We start from the raw sequence: 15,723 nt of genomic DNA on the forward strand, positions 1-15,723 counted from the left end.
AACTGCTCTGTGTGGGTGGTGGGTGGTGCAGTTTACTCCCCTTTTTTGGTGGGTGGGTTTGAGGGATAAAGCGGTGTTGAAAGGTTTCCTCTTCCAGAAGCGCTTTAGAAGTTTGGAGTACCATCTGCGAGGACTCGCGTAATGGAAACCCGGTGTTCCTATACTGCTGCCAGAGGAACATTAATTTTTTGTTTTGTGACGCCCACCGAACGCGTTCCAAGGATTTCCAAGCTCCACACAATATTGAAACGAGCCAGCGAGATAAGCACACATCCACGGTTTTCCCAGAATTTGCACAGGTGTAGCGATAGGACCGTTTTTACGAGCGAATGGAGGTTAAGCGTGTTTTAGTTTATAATCGAATCAAAAACACATTCCTAAAAGTAAGAAGCGTGCGTAGCGTTTAGCGATATTTATAGTAGCATTAGTAGCATTTAAGTCACTCGCCTGTACGAACGCGCCATTCTGCCACGAGCAAAACAAAGAACACGTTGATCCTCTACGAAAAGATAGAGATGATCGAGCCGATCCATCAACTCACACAACTCACCACTTTGCACCAGCTCCAACAGCTGCCACACTGGCGTTACCATTACCGCTGTTTTAGTGCTCTTTTTACTGCTCCTCACTTAATTTCACTTCGCATTTATCTCACCGACTCATACCGCGTTCCAACGGGTTTGGTTTTGCGGATAATAGATCGTTGCGTAAAGCTGAGCCAGCACCAGTCACCGTACAGCTAAAGCTGCTTGTAGCCTTCTGACCGCACCGCAACGACACCAGCGGGGTCTCTCTTAATGCTGATCTAGTTTTGTTAACAAAAGCCTCACTAGTGGAGAGATATAACACAACCACTCCTTTCCCGACAAAACCTCTGACGGCTCGTAAAAGTGCTCGTTATGGCCGGGACTTACTCACCAAACACTTAATGTCTCACGTGTGCGACTTGTGTGTTCCGTGTCCGATGGGCGGCAGGGTCCGTTATCAAGTAGTGTCGCTTCTCTTTCTACCCACGCTCACGCTCACTGTGCCGGTAACATCACTACTGTACAACCGATCGCACATGTTCCCCAATATCGTTCCGATTTTCCGATCTTACTCAACTACGTTTCCCCGATCGCACTGACGAATTCGCATTCATCACGATCACCATCATCATCTACCGCTCGGTGGTACGATCGCAACACTGCGCCCTGCAAGTACAGTGTTCGGGTCGGCGACACTGGATGGCGAGATGGGACCGTATCCGCTGAGTGATCACAACCTGCTCGATCCATCCTCCAAGACGATGGACGGTGAGATGGGTCCGTATCCGCTGAGCGACCACAGTAATCTGCTTGGCCCGACGTCCAAGTACGTCGGTGTTGGGCTCGGCTACACGGCGCCCACAGCCGGTTACGGCGGTGTGCCGATGAACTACGGTACCACGACGGCCGGTACGGTTGGCCAAACGGTCGCCATCAGCACCAACTGCTCGCCGATGCCGCTGCGCCGCACGAGACAAAGTGGCCGGTCGACGACAGCGGCGGCCGCCCACGGGAACGCCGCGTACGGCTATCAGGCTGACGCAGCCGAAGGAATACCGGTACGGGACAGCTTCCGGCGTCACTCCGCACATGGACGGATCGTGTGCACAGGTACAAGCTTTTACTGAGTCATTTACTAATTTACCGTACACTGAGCTGTTAGACACAACTCTTTCTTTCCACTACACAAGCGATGGTTTTGTGGCATTCGATGCTTAAGGCTGACAGGGAGTTTTCAAACCCGCGATATAAACACTCGAAGATCACTTTGACGTAAGTCATGAGGCTTAAGTTTTGACAGTTAGTATTAGTATTCGGTAACAGCTGCCTAACACAATAGCATAAAAGATCGTGAGGGCAACAATTCTTACACACAAAGTTCTGCTTAAGTTACGATTGTCCCTGTTTAGTCGACATTGTATGTAACATTAATTTAAAAACCGCTCCCTACTAAATCTTTCTTTTCTCTTTCTCTCTCTCTCTCTCTCTCTCTTCCTCTTCTTTTCTTTCTTTCTCTCACACACACACTACGGATCTTTCGCGGGTTTTTCTTCTATTTTTCCTTTTCTTTGTTTCTTTTGCTTTCCTTCAGGTCCCTAGTGTGACACGTTTCTGTTGCCGTACTCCTTCCTATCCACTACACACGAGCTAGACTAGTGGATAGCTGGCTTTCGGGGTTTTATTTCCGTGCGATTTCAGGGCACAGACACCGTTGGTCTATTTCGTACACACCGAGTGTCCACTGTTTCGTTCTGTGCATGCCATTTATCCCGAGCCCGACCCGATTGTTCAGGTATTTTGCTTTTAGTAACCAAAATCGATATCATTTGCCTCGTTACTGACTCTCCCCCCGGGGGCTCCGGCTTCGACTGACTGACCGCCTTCGCCCCCCGGCCCTCGGTGTGTGTGTGTCTGTATATGTATGTGCGTGTGTGTTCGTGTACTTCCTGTGTTTACTATTGAGCGTAACCTGCGCCTTTAAACGGTATGCAGCGTGAGGTACTTTTCGGTCCAAAAGTAGAATGACGGTTTCTTAAAGAAAAAAAAAGAAAGAAAATCCCCGAACTGCGAATGCCACGATACCATCCTTGAGGGGGGTTTGTTTTTTTAAAGTTATGTACGCGAAACGTAAACCGTTTTTCGCGATGGGGGACATCCATTTCGACGGTGATTTCAAGACACACCAAAGAACCAAGTAACGTTCCTCGGGTGTGTACTGTACTGACAGCAAGCTGTTCCCTCCTGTATGTGAGTCGTGAGCCTGAGATAAAACATGCCGCTCTACCGAAAATCGCCCGTTCTGACAATTCCTCCACAAAACCGGCTTACGACACCTGGAGGCTATACCGGAGGGGGTGGCAGCAGCGTGTATGTTGTTGTCTCGAGATTTAGAAATTTGTTGTTTGTTTTTTTCTTCTAATATTCCTTGAGATCGGAAACTGAAACCTTATCCCAAAAACACCAAACACAGATTGTACCACCCGCTGTCAACCTTTACGGCGGCAGTGTAATCTAATAAGAATCTAAAAACAATCACATAAACCAACTCGAAGGACCCAGAACGACTCGCAGCACGGTATGGTTGCTATCGGGAAAGCATAATCCTCCGAACAACGTAATTAGGCATTCCCAATTAGATGCGATAAGGCAAGCGGACACGACCCACAAACAAGGCGCTCGTTTGGCGCTTGGCAGGAATAGTAAAGCGATACGATCTAATCACTTCGAATTAAATAATCAAAAACCGATTCCACTGTCGATAAATCGAGCACCGATAACATAAAACCCGGTAATCTCCTCCCTTGTTCCACACGTCGTCATTCTATGACTAAAAAGAAAGACTAAAGAGAGAGCTTAAGGAGAAAAATGCAAATTACTAGAATCCGTGGTTTTTTCGCTCCTTAATTTGGATCGAAGTGACATGATAATTGTTTGTGTTTAAAGCTTATTCTCTTCTAAATATTGTTGCATTTTTAAAGAGTCTATTATGAGAATGATTTTGTGTTGATAATTGCATACTTTCAGGCGACTGCAATGTCAAATTTATTGGCGATCCAGTACTAACCGTCTCCATAAAGTAGAAATTAAACCACCCGTATGCAACAGGCTCGTGGCCCCGATTTAAATAACGATCCGATTTACTAGCTGCCGGCTGCCGTATCGGTAATCACTCCGATAGAATGTAAATTGGGATGATTTTAAATTTCCAAAGTGCTACATTACCCCGGGAGATAAATGGCCGAAAACGTCGCATATGAGTAACTTCCTTCATTTGCCCATTGTGTATCTCGTTAGGCTCAGGCCGTTGATCCACAACTTTGTGTGTGTGTGTGTTTTTTTTTATTAAGTTCAATATATTTTATGCTCTCAGCATGCGGTGCCCGCCGCATTACCCGATCCGATGGCCACAAGGCTAATCGTTGTCCCACCGTCAAAGCGTCCCCAAGCGCTATCGATACATAAATATATTTTGTGCTAAAATTTATGTGCAATTTATTCATACACATTTACATTATCCCTGTCCGGGGTGGTGGAAGATACGGAAGGATGTGGTAGGCATAATTTTACGCCCCAATCCTCGCCCCTGTTTGGCGGTGGTGAGGAAAAGATAACAAGCACAGGACCACTGCTGCTGCGGCGCCGAGGTCAAGGACGAAAACGGCACCGGAAAACGGGAAGCGAGTGGCCAAGGGGCCAAGCATGAAATAGAACGAGCGCGGTCGTAATGTTTCATGCATAATAAATTGGCCTGCAGCATAATACACTCTTCCACGAGCCGCGATGCGAGTTGAAAAATGAATGATGGAAATTTGGAACCACGCGCAAAAAAAGTTTCCCCCCGATCCCCACCCCCCGGGTGGATGGGGTGTAGGGATTTTCGGCACCGAGTGCTAAATATGATAAAATTCAATCTCAATTCGTAGCACAAACGAGTGAGGATGGTGCTGAGTGAACATGCTGTAGGAAAATATATAAATTTTAATGAGAAGTTAACTTTCGCGACTAAGACAATGTGATTGCGGGAATGATGGAAATTGGGAAAAAGAAGCATCTATAGGAAATAGAGTAAAGAGAGAAAAACGTTGCTCGAGAAGCAGATTAAAAACCAGGAACAAAAAACATCTCTGAACATTGACAAGCAGATAAAAATGATTAGATTTTGTACCAAGATACAACCTTCAGAGTTAGTAAGTACACATGAAAAATGCTAACAAATAGTATTGTAACTGACAATGTCATAATAGTAGTGCGAGCCTAACAAGCTATGAACAAAGTCACAACGAATAGTTTTCTCCATACTTGGCTGTGTCGCAGCTTATCAACTCGTCGCAAGCAAAGCAATTTGCATAACATACATACATATCGTTTCTTCGACTCCTTGTTCATAGCTTGTCTGCTCGTATTCGAAACCAATCACATAAACATAAGTTATCAAACCATCGCCGCAGGAACTACCTATTCAAGCTTGCAACATGCATGACCGTAGCAGTTGGGAACAGTGTAAACTTATTAACTTCTCCTGTTAGCTCTTTCTCTTGTTTCATCCATTTTACATTCGACCTTTTTATCATTACCGGTTCATCAGTAGGATGATTTAACATATTGTCGTTGCATTGCATGCCCCTTTTGCAACGAAACTCTTCGACTTCTTCTTTTAACTGCTCTGTTTTGCTACTCTTTATGGCATGCATTTTCTATTTAGCTCTTTATTCCTTGTACTTTGTATGAGATGAATTAGCTATGCCCTTTATCTTCGGCTGCCGTTCATAGTTGCGAATGCGTATCGTTCTTCTTGCTAGCTGCAGGAAGATATCGTCATCCATTCTTCATGTCGTTTGATAAAATCCGTACCCTCCCTCCCCCCGTCCTTTCCCCCCCGCATTCCATTGGAAACCATGTTCCTCATCCTGCCGGCCATTTCGCTTCTGGCTCGCGGTACTCCCCGATCATACCGGGTGTATCCAGTGCCTGGTTGCGCTTCGGTTGACCTGTTCTTTGTTCTCTCGCACATTCAGCCGCATCCGAGCGTTGTTCCGAAGGCGCAAGAAATACTCAAAATCGAACTGCCACCTGTGCGCCCCATCACCGTCATCAGCAGCAAGTACCTGTCTGCCAGAACACAGGGCCTTGACTGAAGAGCACCGCCTTGACTCCTAATAGCTCGTTCGACCCGTCGGTTCCGCCCGGGGACGCGACGCTGAGCGACGGTGGCGGCGACCCAAGCTCGCCGATGCTGGGCTGTGACCATCGCTGCCCGCTCGGCAGCACGGTTAGCCTGCACACGCTGGCCGGCACCGGTCGGTCCCAGCGTCACGGAGGTCTCAGCCACAGTCGCATCAGTCTCCGGAGCGAAACGACCGGCAGTAGCAGCTACGGGGGTGCTGCCGGTGCCGCATCCAGTGGTGGCCATCATCACCATCACCACCACCACCATCATGCGCACCATGCGCACCGCGGCCACAGCCATCGGCGCCATTCGGCGTCGCAGCAGTCGCCCCGGTGTACGCACCACCGGCAGCATCAGTCGTCCGAGCATCAGTACCATCACCAGGAGAACACAGGCGGTGGAGAAGAAGAGATAGTGCGGCGAAGACAGCAAGAGGAGGAAGAGGAGGAGGAGGAGGAAGAGGTGGCCGGAACGACGGCGACCCTCTGTACCGAGGACGAGCGGCACGCCGGTGACAGCGCATCGACGATGTACGCAGAGAACTGTCACTGCAGCCGAGGCAATCTCACCACGACGGATGACGACGATGAGATCCAACAGTACTTCGTGGTGGATCAGCCTCCGCCGCAGCAACAGCAGCAACAGCAGCAGTACGCATCACAGCAGATGTCCTCCCTCCAACGGAACCTTTCGAGACGTCCTTCCGTGTCGAGTTCGCATCGTAGCGCACGAAGCACACCCCGATCACGTCGCGTAACGACGCCGCTCAGTGGAGGTAGCTGTTGCTCCCATCACTCGCATCACTCACAGCCAGCTCCGGTAGGATCAGCCGGTCCTTACGGTACCGTTGCACATGGTCCCCAATCGCCTACCGCTCTGAGTCGTCGAACGCAACCCGACAGCGGTGGTTCGAATGCAACCATCTCGAACTTCAACATCAACCCGGCACGGTTCCAGTGCAGCTACTATACGGCGGATGAGAGTGAGAACTCTTACTGCTCGATCAGTGGTGAAAATATTCGCCAGATCCAGGCACAGACGGCCATACAACATCAGCTGGATCGAGAAGAGCAGAGACAACGTTTACAGCCGCTGCCACTGTCCGGAGCAGGTGCGCCGATTGGGGAAGCACTCATGAATGACAACGACAGTCAACAGGACATTGCGAGCCTTAATGAGTCGCTGCTCTCAACCGTTGGTTCCACGTCCAGTGATCAACCGGGTGGTTCGACTACGACCACCACCAGTACGACCACCTCCACGACTCAGCGTCAGCTGCAGCAGGTTCACGGTACACCGAAGAGCGCCGGCAGTCAGCTCGTCCTAACGCCTTCTAAGATCACGATCGAGAACATCGGACAGCTGTCGGAGATCGGTACCGCAAACTACGAATTCGATGATCTGGACATCAACATCCCGGAGATCTTCCAATCGCCCTCCAAGATCAAGTGGAGCTTCCTGGCGAATCTGGACGAGAGCAAATCGAACAAATCACGCATCAGCTCCGTGTCTTCGCTGGTGGATGCTGGCAGCAGTACACGAGGCCGTAGCGGTACCGAATCCGGTGGAGCAGACGTTAGTGAGACGGCAAGCGACAATGAGTACAGCCCGAACCGTATCCGACGTCGACTTCCGGAACCGTTGCCGGTGGGCGAGCCGAGTCATACGGCAGGTGCAGGCATTCAGACATCTTCATCCAGCTGCAAGATCGAGGAACTGCTCAAGAAATCATCACCCTCGGCATCGGCATCCGATTTCAAGACGGTCTCGATCTGGCGCGCTGAGAACGGTGATGAAGGGAACGCGATCATCTTCCACCACGAGAGCGAGATCGTGGAGAACTGCTGTACGAACCATTTTTTAGACCACAGTAGCTACGATGTCTGCCGGGTGGATAACTGTGATTATCTGATCAAGAGCAGCGATACGGACAACACGGGCACGAAGCGAACCTCGTCCTGCGGGAGTCTGTGCAAGAGCGAGGAGCGATTGAACAACACGATCATGCCTTCGACGACGGTCGCCGGTGTTGGTACGAAGCAGCTCGAGCTGAAGCAGCGCAACATCTTCACCTCCACGCTGGCAGGTACGACCACCACGAGCGCCTCGATGACCAGTGCCTGCGGTGCGACCATACCGCTGTCTGCGACGACTACCACCGTGTACAGCATTATCTCGCCGGATCTGAAGCGGTTTGAGAAGCAAACCAATCTGAATCGCAACTCGGTCAATCTCAGCCAGAACCTCCCACCATCGTCACCGTCATCTTCGTCGACTTCGTCCATTTTCGCCGGGAACTATGGGTCCACGCTCTACCGTAACATTAACCAGCAGCAGCAACAGCACCAGACGTCCGAGCACGATAAGCTGCTGAACACCTCCACCGTGTCTCGAGGTTCCTCTCAACGGTCGCGCCTCCACACCGCACCGGCCAGTACGATCTCACGCTCGGCTACCTCCAGCTTGCAGCGTTCCGGTCGCCAACCATCCTGTCCACCGTCGGCCTCGGGAGGCTTCAACAACCAATCCAACAACTATCCCAGCAGTACGCTCGATCGATCCACGCTCGGCGGACGGACACTCTCCACGCTGTCGCTAGGCTTCAGTGATACAAGGCGCGATCCTCACACACCACAACCGGGTGATCCAGCTGCTCCTGCGTTCAGTATTACCGGCGTCGGTGAAACAGCAGCCGCCAGTGCGGCAACAGCAGCAGCCGCTGCCGCCACCCAGTTCTACAACAAATCCTACCACTACAACCTAACTGCGCAGAATCAGCTCTACTTCCAGGCGTTCTCCAATCTAGTCCGCGAGCAGGAGCAACAGCAACAGAACTGTGAGTTCCATCAGGCACAACCGCAGACACCGTCACCTCAGCCGCAACCGAGCTGTCCGCAGTGCTACGAGTACTACGGCTGCCAGGCACAGTACTACGCGAATGCAACGAACGAAGCGGACAACGAGTTTGCCGAGTGCAATGCCGGCGGTTCCGGTGGTGTCGTGTTGCGACGCGGTGGTTGGCGCCGGAATGTAGGCACCACGCTGCGCATAAACGGTTTGGTGCGTGTGGTGCGCACACGCGCTAGGAAGTGTGCCGATTACATCCGCCAGAAGGAACACCAGAGCAATAATCGATTCCGACGGCGAAAATAAAGAGTGACAGGACGGGACAGGAGGAGGAGATGTAGGAGCTATAACGGAGGCACATCTAAATCAATCGAAAGACAGACAGTGCATTAATTCATCGCATCAACCAAGCGATCGTTTTGCGGGGCAATAGGGAACGAAGGAACGTTTGCATTATTACGGAGGTTATGGCAGCGAAGCGCTAGCAGTTAAGTTTTACCGAATAAGCTTTAGTAATAAGTAAGCTAGAGTAATTACATACACACTAACACACACAGAACCGCAGATGAGAGGATGTGCGCTAGAAACTAAGCCACTATTTCAGCACGTATAAGCTCGTAACAATTATAGTATATTGTGGAAATAATGCAGCGTGCGAGCGAGAAGGACGTTGTGTGATTGTCTGTCCGGATATGTGTGTGTGTGCATGAGATAGAGTGCATGAAAGAGGATATAGGTTAGGATACACGATACAGCTATGAGCCGGGTGCCATTACGTTGGCAGCTGGTAAAACGTTTAATACTAAAATAGCAATTAGGAGCTAAGCGTGTGAAGCGGCGGTAGCGTTCGGTTGACAGTGAAGAAAACAAGTAACCAAGCTAGATAATAACAATACAACAGTTTCATTACATACGGGAACAGCGCGTGTACATCGGTATTCATCCCCATTTGCAGATCTACACACGAGAGGTAGCTTTGTCACAACTGCACAAACATTTAAAAGAAAAGCAACTAGGAAAACGAATGCAACCGATAGGTGCATTAACATTTGTAACTAATTTTAAGCAAAACGTTATGAATTGAATTTCATCGCCGAGGATCGCAGATTAAGTAACAAACAAAAAAAAAAGAACAAGCAATTCGAATTCGAATTCGAACCTTAGTAAGTAATGTGCACCCGATCAGACGATAGGCGACAGCTAACACTTGCCATCAAACGGTGGTAATATGTAACTTTACGATGCAAATTGCATTGCTGTGGCCGTTTTCTTTCAATGCGCCGGAAAGTATGCAGTTTGTATGGTAATTTTGCTTATTCGAATCGGTTGGTTAGAGTGTTGATTTTTGCAGGCCGCATTAGATGAACGTTCGTGTGCATAGGTTAGTGGTGGATTCTTCGCAATACCCGAAACACTAGCATACATGAATTGAACGAATCCGTGGTGTTCTTTAACAGTGCTGCTTAGGATGGGGCGGTCGTTTCTCAAACGCCCCCTCTGCCTCGCCGCTGAGGAATTTAAAAACGCAACCCGAAGTCGCCACCACGACAGCATCATCGAAACGTCTTTGCACAACGTGTACATTTCACTTCAAGCGTCAGAACATCAGATCCGGGCCTCTAATCACAAAGCAGCACGCCAGGCAAGCGCATTAAATGAAGAAAAAACACATTATCTGCCACTAACTGAAACAAATAAGCGACGGTATTACTCTTACGGTTCACGAATGCAGCCAGCGTCTGCCGTTTAGGTACGATAAGGTTAGATATAATGTAATTTAAATTAAATCCCGTTTTTTGAGGTACGTGCGATCGGATCGATGCGAAAGCAGTTTCGTTTTAATCATCTTTAAAGCTTGTCCAAGCGCAAGGAATTGTTAGATGTTGATATCGTTACGATGTGTTATTCCCATTTCAAGGTGCTTTCACTTCTTCATCGTTAGTTAAATCCGTTAAACAAAATACAATTAACATCCATTTGTCAGTTCATATTACATTTACCACCAGAGTTTATGGAACAGCAACGCCATACCGTTGCGACCACGTTTCTTTGATACGTTTTTTCATTGGCATTATCGCCATTAAACTAATTTCGAAATGTCACCTGTATAAACGGGAGCTAATGTGAGTATATCGAAATACATTACGCTCTAGGAGAAACGTTCAAAGGACAAAGGACTTGAACATAGGTAAGCAAAACCAAATAAACAAACAAACAAAAAAAAAGAAACAACATAAAACAAAACAAAAGGAACATATTTTAAGCGTCAAAACATGTAGATAATGATTTTTCTGTACTTACGTCTTAGCAATTGGACAACAAACAGAAAACATCAACGTAACACTACGGTTTAATAAAAAAAAAGTAAACAACTACACATATATACATAAATATATATATAAATAGAGAATAGTGAACAAATATACTGCTAGAATTTAACTTTAATATATAAAGTAAATAACTTACTAACAGGTTTAAGCCTTAACTATAAGCGCCATCGTCTGTAGTTGTATAAATGAAAAGCAAACAAGTAGTAGACCATTGTCGAAGCGACAGAGTCCGTTGTAGTAGACCATAATCCACTGTATTACTATCACCGCATAAGGCATACAAGTAGTAGTATGAGAACAAGACCGCACAAACGTTTAAAACGTTTCGTTCGTGGGCTCTGTGCGCGACGAATTCCCCTTTCAGTTCTAGGAAAGGCATACGAAAACGCTAGAAACAAAAACAAAAAAATAACAGACGGCTAACACTTATAGGAAATAATCGTACTAAATATGCCTACAAAGACCGCACGCAAACATTATAATAAAAACAGAACAGGTTCAGCTAGAAGGAAAGAAGAAGCGTAAGAAGGAAAGGAAAGGCGGGATTGAATTAAATAGCAGTTAGAGTAATTTTGATGCACTGCCAAACAACTGGTTTTTAAGAAAAACTTACATAAACAGAACCGGAAGCGTTTATGCGATAAGCGCCATAGAGAGCCACGACGTAAAAGGAAGGAAGCAAACGAAAAAGAAAAAAAATCACATAAAAATACACAAAAAAGACAAACGTTTCAGAAGAAAACAAACAAAAAAAAAACATATTAAACTTTTTGAAATAGAATAATGAAGAAAGTGCATAAAAGACATGAGCAAACAAAAAAAAAACAACCACAGGACGGATTTGTAAATCAAAAACTCACTGAATTCGTGAAGAAGAGTGAACAGTGAGGAAGTGGAAATATAAAATCAACTAAACGAACATAAACCAAAACAAAAATATTATCAAATGCGAATCACAGCAAGCGAAAAAAGATGAAAAGGATTCTTCAAATCAATAGCAATACAAAAGGATGCTTGAAAACGCAAACGAGGGTATCCGCTTAGGAAGTTTTACTATTTGTTATCATGTTTCTTAGCCTACTTCTTTTATTTGTATGATGTTTCTTCTCTTCTTTGTTATTTAAAGTTTTCTTTTTTATCTTTTAGATACGTACTATTAATATTCTGTAAATCATAAACATTTTATCAATGCCTTACAACTTGTACGAACGCCTTCAACAAGGAATGAATTAATCTCACACCATTACAATCGTGTGACGCACGGAAATGCTTTCAAATCACTGCCAGAAGCGTTTTAAAGAAAAAAGTTGCCTCGTTTCAGTGTTTTTTTTCTTTTCTCTTCCCTAAACATAATTAACAAAAATCATTACTTGGTTAGATCATGTACATTGTTTGCTGTATTAATTTTAATATTTTTTTTAAACAAACAGAGAGCCCGATATCGTTATAATCAGTAAATATGAATGAAATCTTTTAGATAAACAAAAAGAAACGAATTCGCGCATTACAAGCACGTTAACATGAGTATAATCTTAACAAAAAAAATACACAAAACAAAAGACGAAACAAACAATAAACACACACACACATACATACACAAATTCACTTTAAAAGTCGTACACACATAACAAAACAAACGAGTTCGAACAATACGAGTGTCAGTAAGATGGTGTAACATATCGTACAGCTTACCCCGCTGTCGATAAGGAGCGAGAAGAAAGAGAAATGGAATGAGGCGATAGCGAAAGGAGAAACGGAATGAAAGGAAATCAGATAACATTAGTAATATTATCGCAAACAATATTGAACAAAACAAATATGTTAAGAACGTATGTAAAATTCATAAGTTTTTACGAAGTACACAGCGTCAAATAGTGAAATAAAGATTACAAAAAAAAAAAACGAAAAAGAGAAACAAAATGCAGTAGCACACTAATTATTAACAGGAAGTGACAGCATGTGCCACATGGCTAAGAAATGTTGATAATTCTAAATGTAAATAGATAAAAAAAACAAAGGAAGAAAGGTGGGGAACGCACAATGCAAAAGGAAGGGATGTGAGTTGTAATAAGAAAAATATCCTGTTGATTAATTCTGATTAATTGAATCTACGAACATAAAAATCAGATCAAAGTAATTTACGCTAGCAGAAAAAAATAAAACAAAATAACATACACACACACACGACACATACATTGAAAAACCTGGCAACAGTGAAGTGAAGATCGCAAAGAAACAAATAAGCATACACCCTAACAAAACTAATAACATAAAAACAAGAAAAACAGACACATACACACACATCGCCAAAGAGAGTCGCACAAAAATATCGAAAATGTAATAAAAAAAACTATTCAGACAGTATCTAGGGAATAAGAGATAATGCTAACACTGCTTACAACAGATTCAGAAAAAAAAGTTCGTAGAAGAAAGCGGGCAGTGAAAAAGGAAGGAAACACAAAAATTATCTGACAGTGCCGTTGCCTAGAGGTAAGCAAAATGCAGTTTTGAACGCAAATTAACAAAACCACACACATTAAAAGGAAAACAAAGAGAGAAGAGAAATAAAACACACACCCCGAAAACAGTTAGTTGCAATTTTTATCAAAGAAACCATGAAAATCGAACAAAACGTTACAATTATACAAAGCAGAACACTAACACTAAACGCGGATGGGCTCGCCAGGCGAAACATTGTTGCTAGTAAATAAACCCAAAGTAAGCACGTTCAAATCTTATCGAAAACATTACAGCAAACAAACAGAAACGAGGGAAAAAGAGGAAAAGAAATAATTAATTGGGGAAAAACAGAAAGGTAATAAGAAAGGAAAGAGAAAAGTGCTAGAAAAGCGTTCAAATAAGCAGACTAATCGGACAGAGGAAAGTGCAAGAAGAAAAGAAGATAAAGATAGAGCTAATGAAAAGTTGAGAATAAAGAAGAAATCCTCAACATTATTACCGAACTAAACATTATAATTATCATCATGATTGAAATGTTGGAAAAAACGACGCAAAAACATAAAGGAAGCACACACAACAATGGAACAGAAACAAGATAATCGCGAAGGAAAGCAAACAGTGTGACCTCTGTGCGCTGTTGGGATCGGATGAAATTTATTAACAAAACAAAACTTTCACGCAAAATGCGTATTTCAAATAGAACAAAGCACACAACAACAAAAAACGAAGAAGGAAAGCAAAACATAGAAGTGTCACAGAAAGAACACAAAGAAATATATGAAGAAAAAGTAACACTTACCATGAACTAAGGAAAGCGCAGAATGCAGTAAAGCGGTAGAATATGAGATGAATGCTATGCAATTGCAATGAACGGTAAGCTACATACTAAAAGAGCGAAATAGAGGAAATATGATGAATGTGGAAGCGCTAGGAGAGCGTAAGAAGGCAAAAGAAACATAAAATATTTATTACTTAATTTAAAAATTAACAAAAACAACCGACAACAAAACAAGAAAAATAAATAAACCAAAATGGAAAAATAAAATCAATTTTGAGTGTGTTTTTCTTTTCTTTATCTGTAAGTTTGCTTAGGAATTATTCAACTAAAGACTATTAAATAACATAAAATAAAATGCTTCTAAAATTCTGGAGTTGAAATTTTTATAATTTTTCAATTTTTTTATAATTTTTCATACTTTTTTTGTTTAAAACATTATTTGAGTGAAAAGAAACTTATTGCAACTAATTGGCATTAAAATAAATCAATTTAATTTTTTTTTGCAAAATTTCCCAAAAAAATCGTAAGGGGTAAGCCTTATGATTTTTTCGAGTTAAAAATTTAAAAAAAAAAATTTCTGATTTTTTATTCTTTTTTTAATTTAAAGCATTATTTGAGTGAACAGAAACTTATTGTAACAAATTCGCATTAAAATATATCACGTTTATAAATTTTGCTAAATTGTTCAAAAATGAGGAAAATTTTACATTTTCTTAAACAGGGTATGGAACTTGGTTCCTCGGCACTTCTGGCCCAGACATCTGAGGGCATGGCCATCCAAGAAGAAAATGTAGCCATTGGTGCCATCTATCGACCACATTTTAAAGATTGGCGATCCGTTAGATACCGCCTGAGTTATAGGTAAAACTTGGTGAAAAAATGAGTCTAATGAAATTTTCAAATTTTTAAAATTTTTCAATTTTTTCATAATATTTTATTCTTTTTTTGTTTAAAACATTATTTGAGTGAAAAGAAACCTATTGCAACCAATTGGCATTAAAATAAATCAATTTAAATTTTTTTGCAAAATTTCCCAAAAAAATCGTAAGGGGTAAGCCTTATGATTTTTTCGAGTTAAAAATTAAAAAAAAAAAAATTCTGATTTTTTATTCTTTTTTTAATTTAAAGCATTATTTGAGTGAACAGAAACTTATTGTAACAAATTCGCATTAAAATATATCACGTTTATAAATTTTGCTAAATTGTTCAAAAATGAGGAAAATTTTACATTTTCTTAAACAGGGTATGGAACTTGGTTCCTCGAATAACTTCTGGCACAGACATCTGAGGGCATGGCCGTCCAAGAAGAAAATGTAGCCCTTGATGCCATCTATCGACCACATTTTAAAGATTGGCGATCCGTTAGATACCGCCCGAGTTATAGGTAAAACTTGGTGAAAAAATGAGTCTAATGAAATTTTCAAATTTTTAAAATTTTTCAATTTTTTCATAATATTTTATTCTTTTTTTGTTTAAAACATTATTTGAGTGAAAAGAAACCTATTGCAACCAATTGGCATTAAAATAAATCAATTTAAATTTTTTTGCAAAATTTCCCAAAAAAATCGTAAGGGGTAAGCCTTATGATTTTTTCGAGTTAAAAATTTTTTTAAA

General features: G+C 43.3%; 2 protein-coding genes across 23 annotated transcripts in view; both read left to right on the forward strand.

The window, feature by feature from the left end:
* Positions 1–5,684, forward strand: part of LOC125771283 (glucose transporter type 1) — a 167,771-nt gene extending 162,087 nt beyond the window's left edge. For 20 of the 22 annotated variants that reach the window (XR_007419289.1, XR_007419290.1, XM_049441756.1 and 17 more), the window contains one exon: positions 5,543–5,674. Coding sequence is in view for 20 of the 22 variants with exons in the window: in XM_049441756.1 (XP_049297713.1) it covers positions 5,543–5,658 (116 nt within the window). In the remaining 2 variants the exon portion in view is untranslated. Of the gene's footprint in view, positions 1–1,205; positions 1,638–5,542 lie in introns of all 22 variants that reach the window. The other 2 variants (XM_049441775.1, XM_049441769.1) reach the window with 2 other exon arrangements.
* Positions 5,685–5,757: 73 nt separating this feature from the next.
* On the forward strand, positions 5,758–8,847 carry LOC125772314 (serine-rich adhesin for platelets-like). The gene has a single exon (XM_049443884.1). The coding sequence runs from the start codon at positions 5,758–5,760 to the stop codon at positions 8,845–8,847; it is 3,090 nt and encodes a 1,029-aa protein (XP_049299841.1).
* Positions 8,848–15,723: the final 6,876 nt, after the last annotated feature.

The sequence above is a fragment of the Anopheles funestus genome, chromosome 3RL (assembly GCF_943734845.2).
Source record: "Anopheles funestus chromosome 3RL, idAnoFuneDA-416_04, whole genome shotgun sequence".
In the NCBI taxonomy this organism is placed as follows: Eukaryota; Metazoa; Arthropoda; class Insecta; order Diptera; family Culicidae; genus Anopheles; species Anopheles funestus.

What these genes read in the sequence shown, in the direction of transcription:
- LOC125772314 (XM_049443884.1), top strand. Translation starts at nt 5,758, where the DNA reads ATGCTGGGCTGTGACCATCGCTGCCCGCTCGGCAGCACGGTTAGCCTG.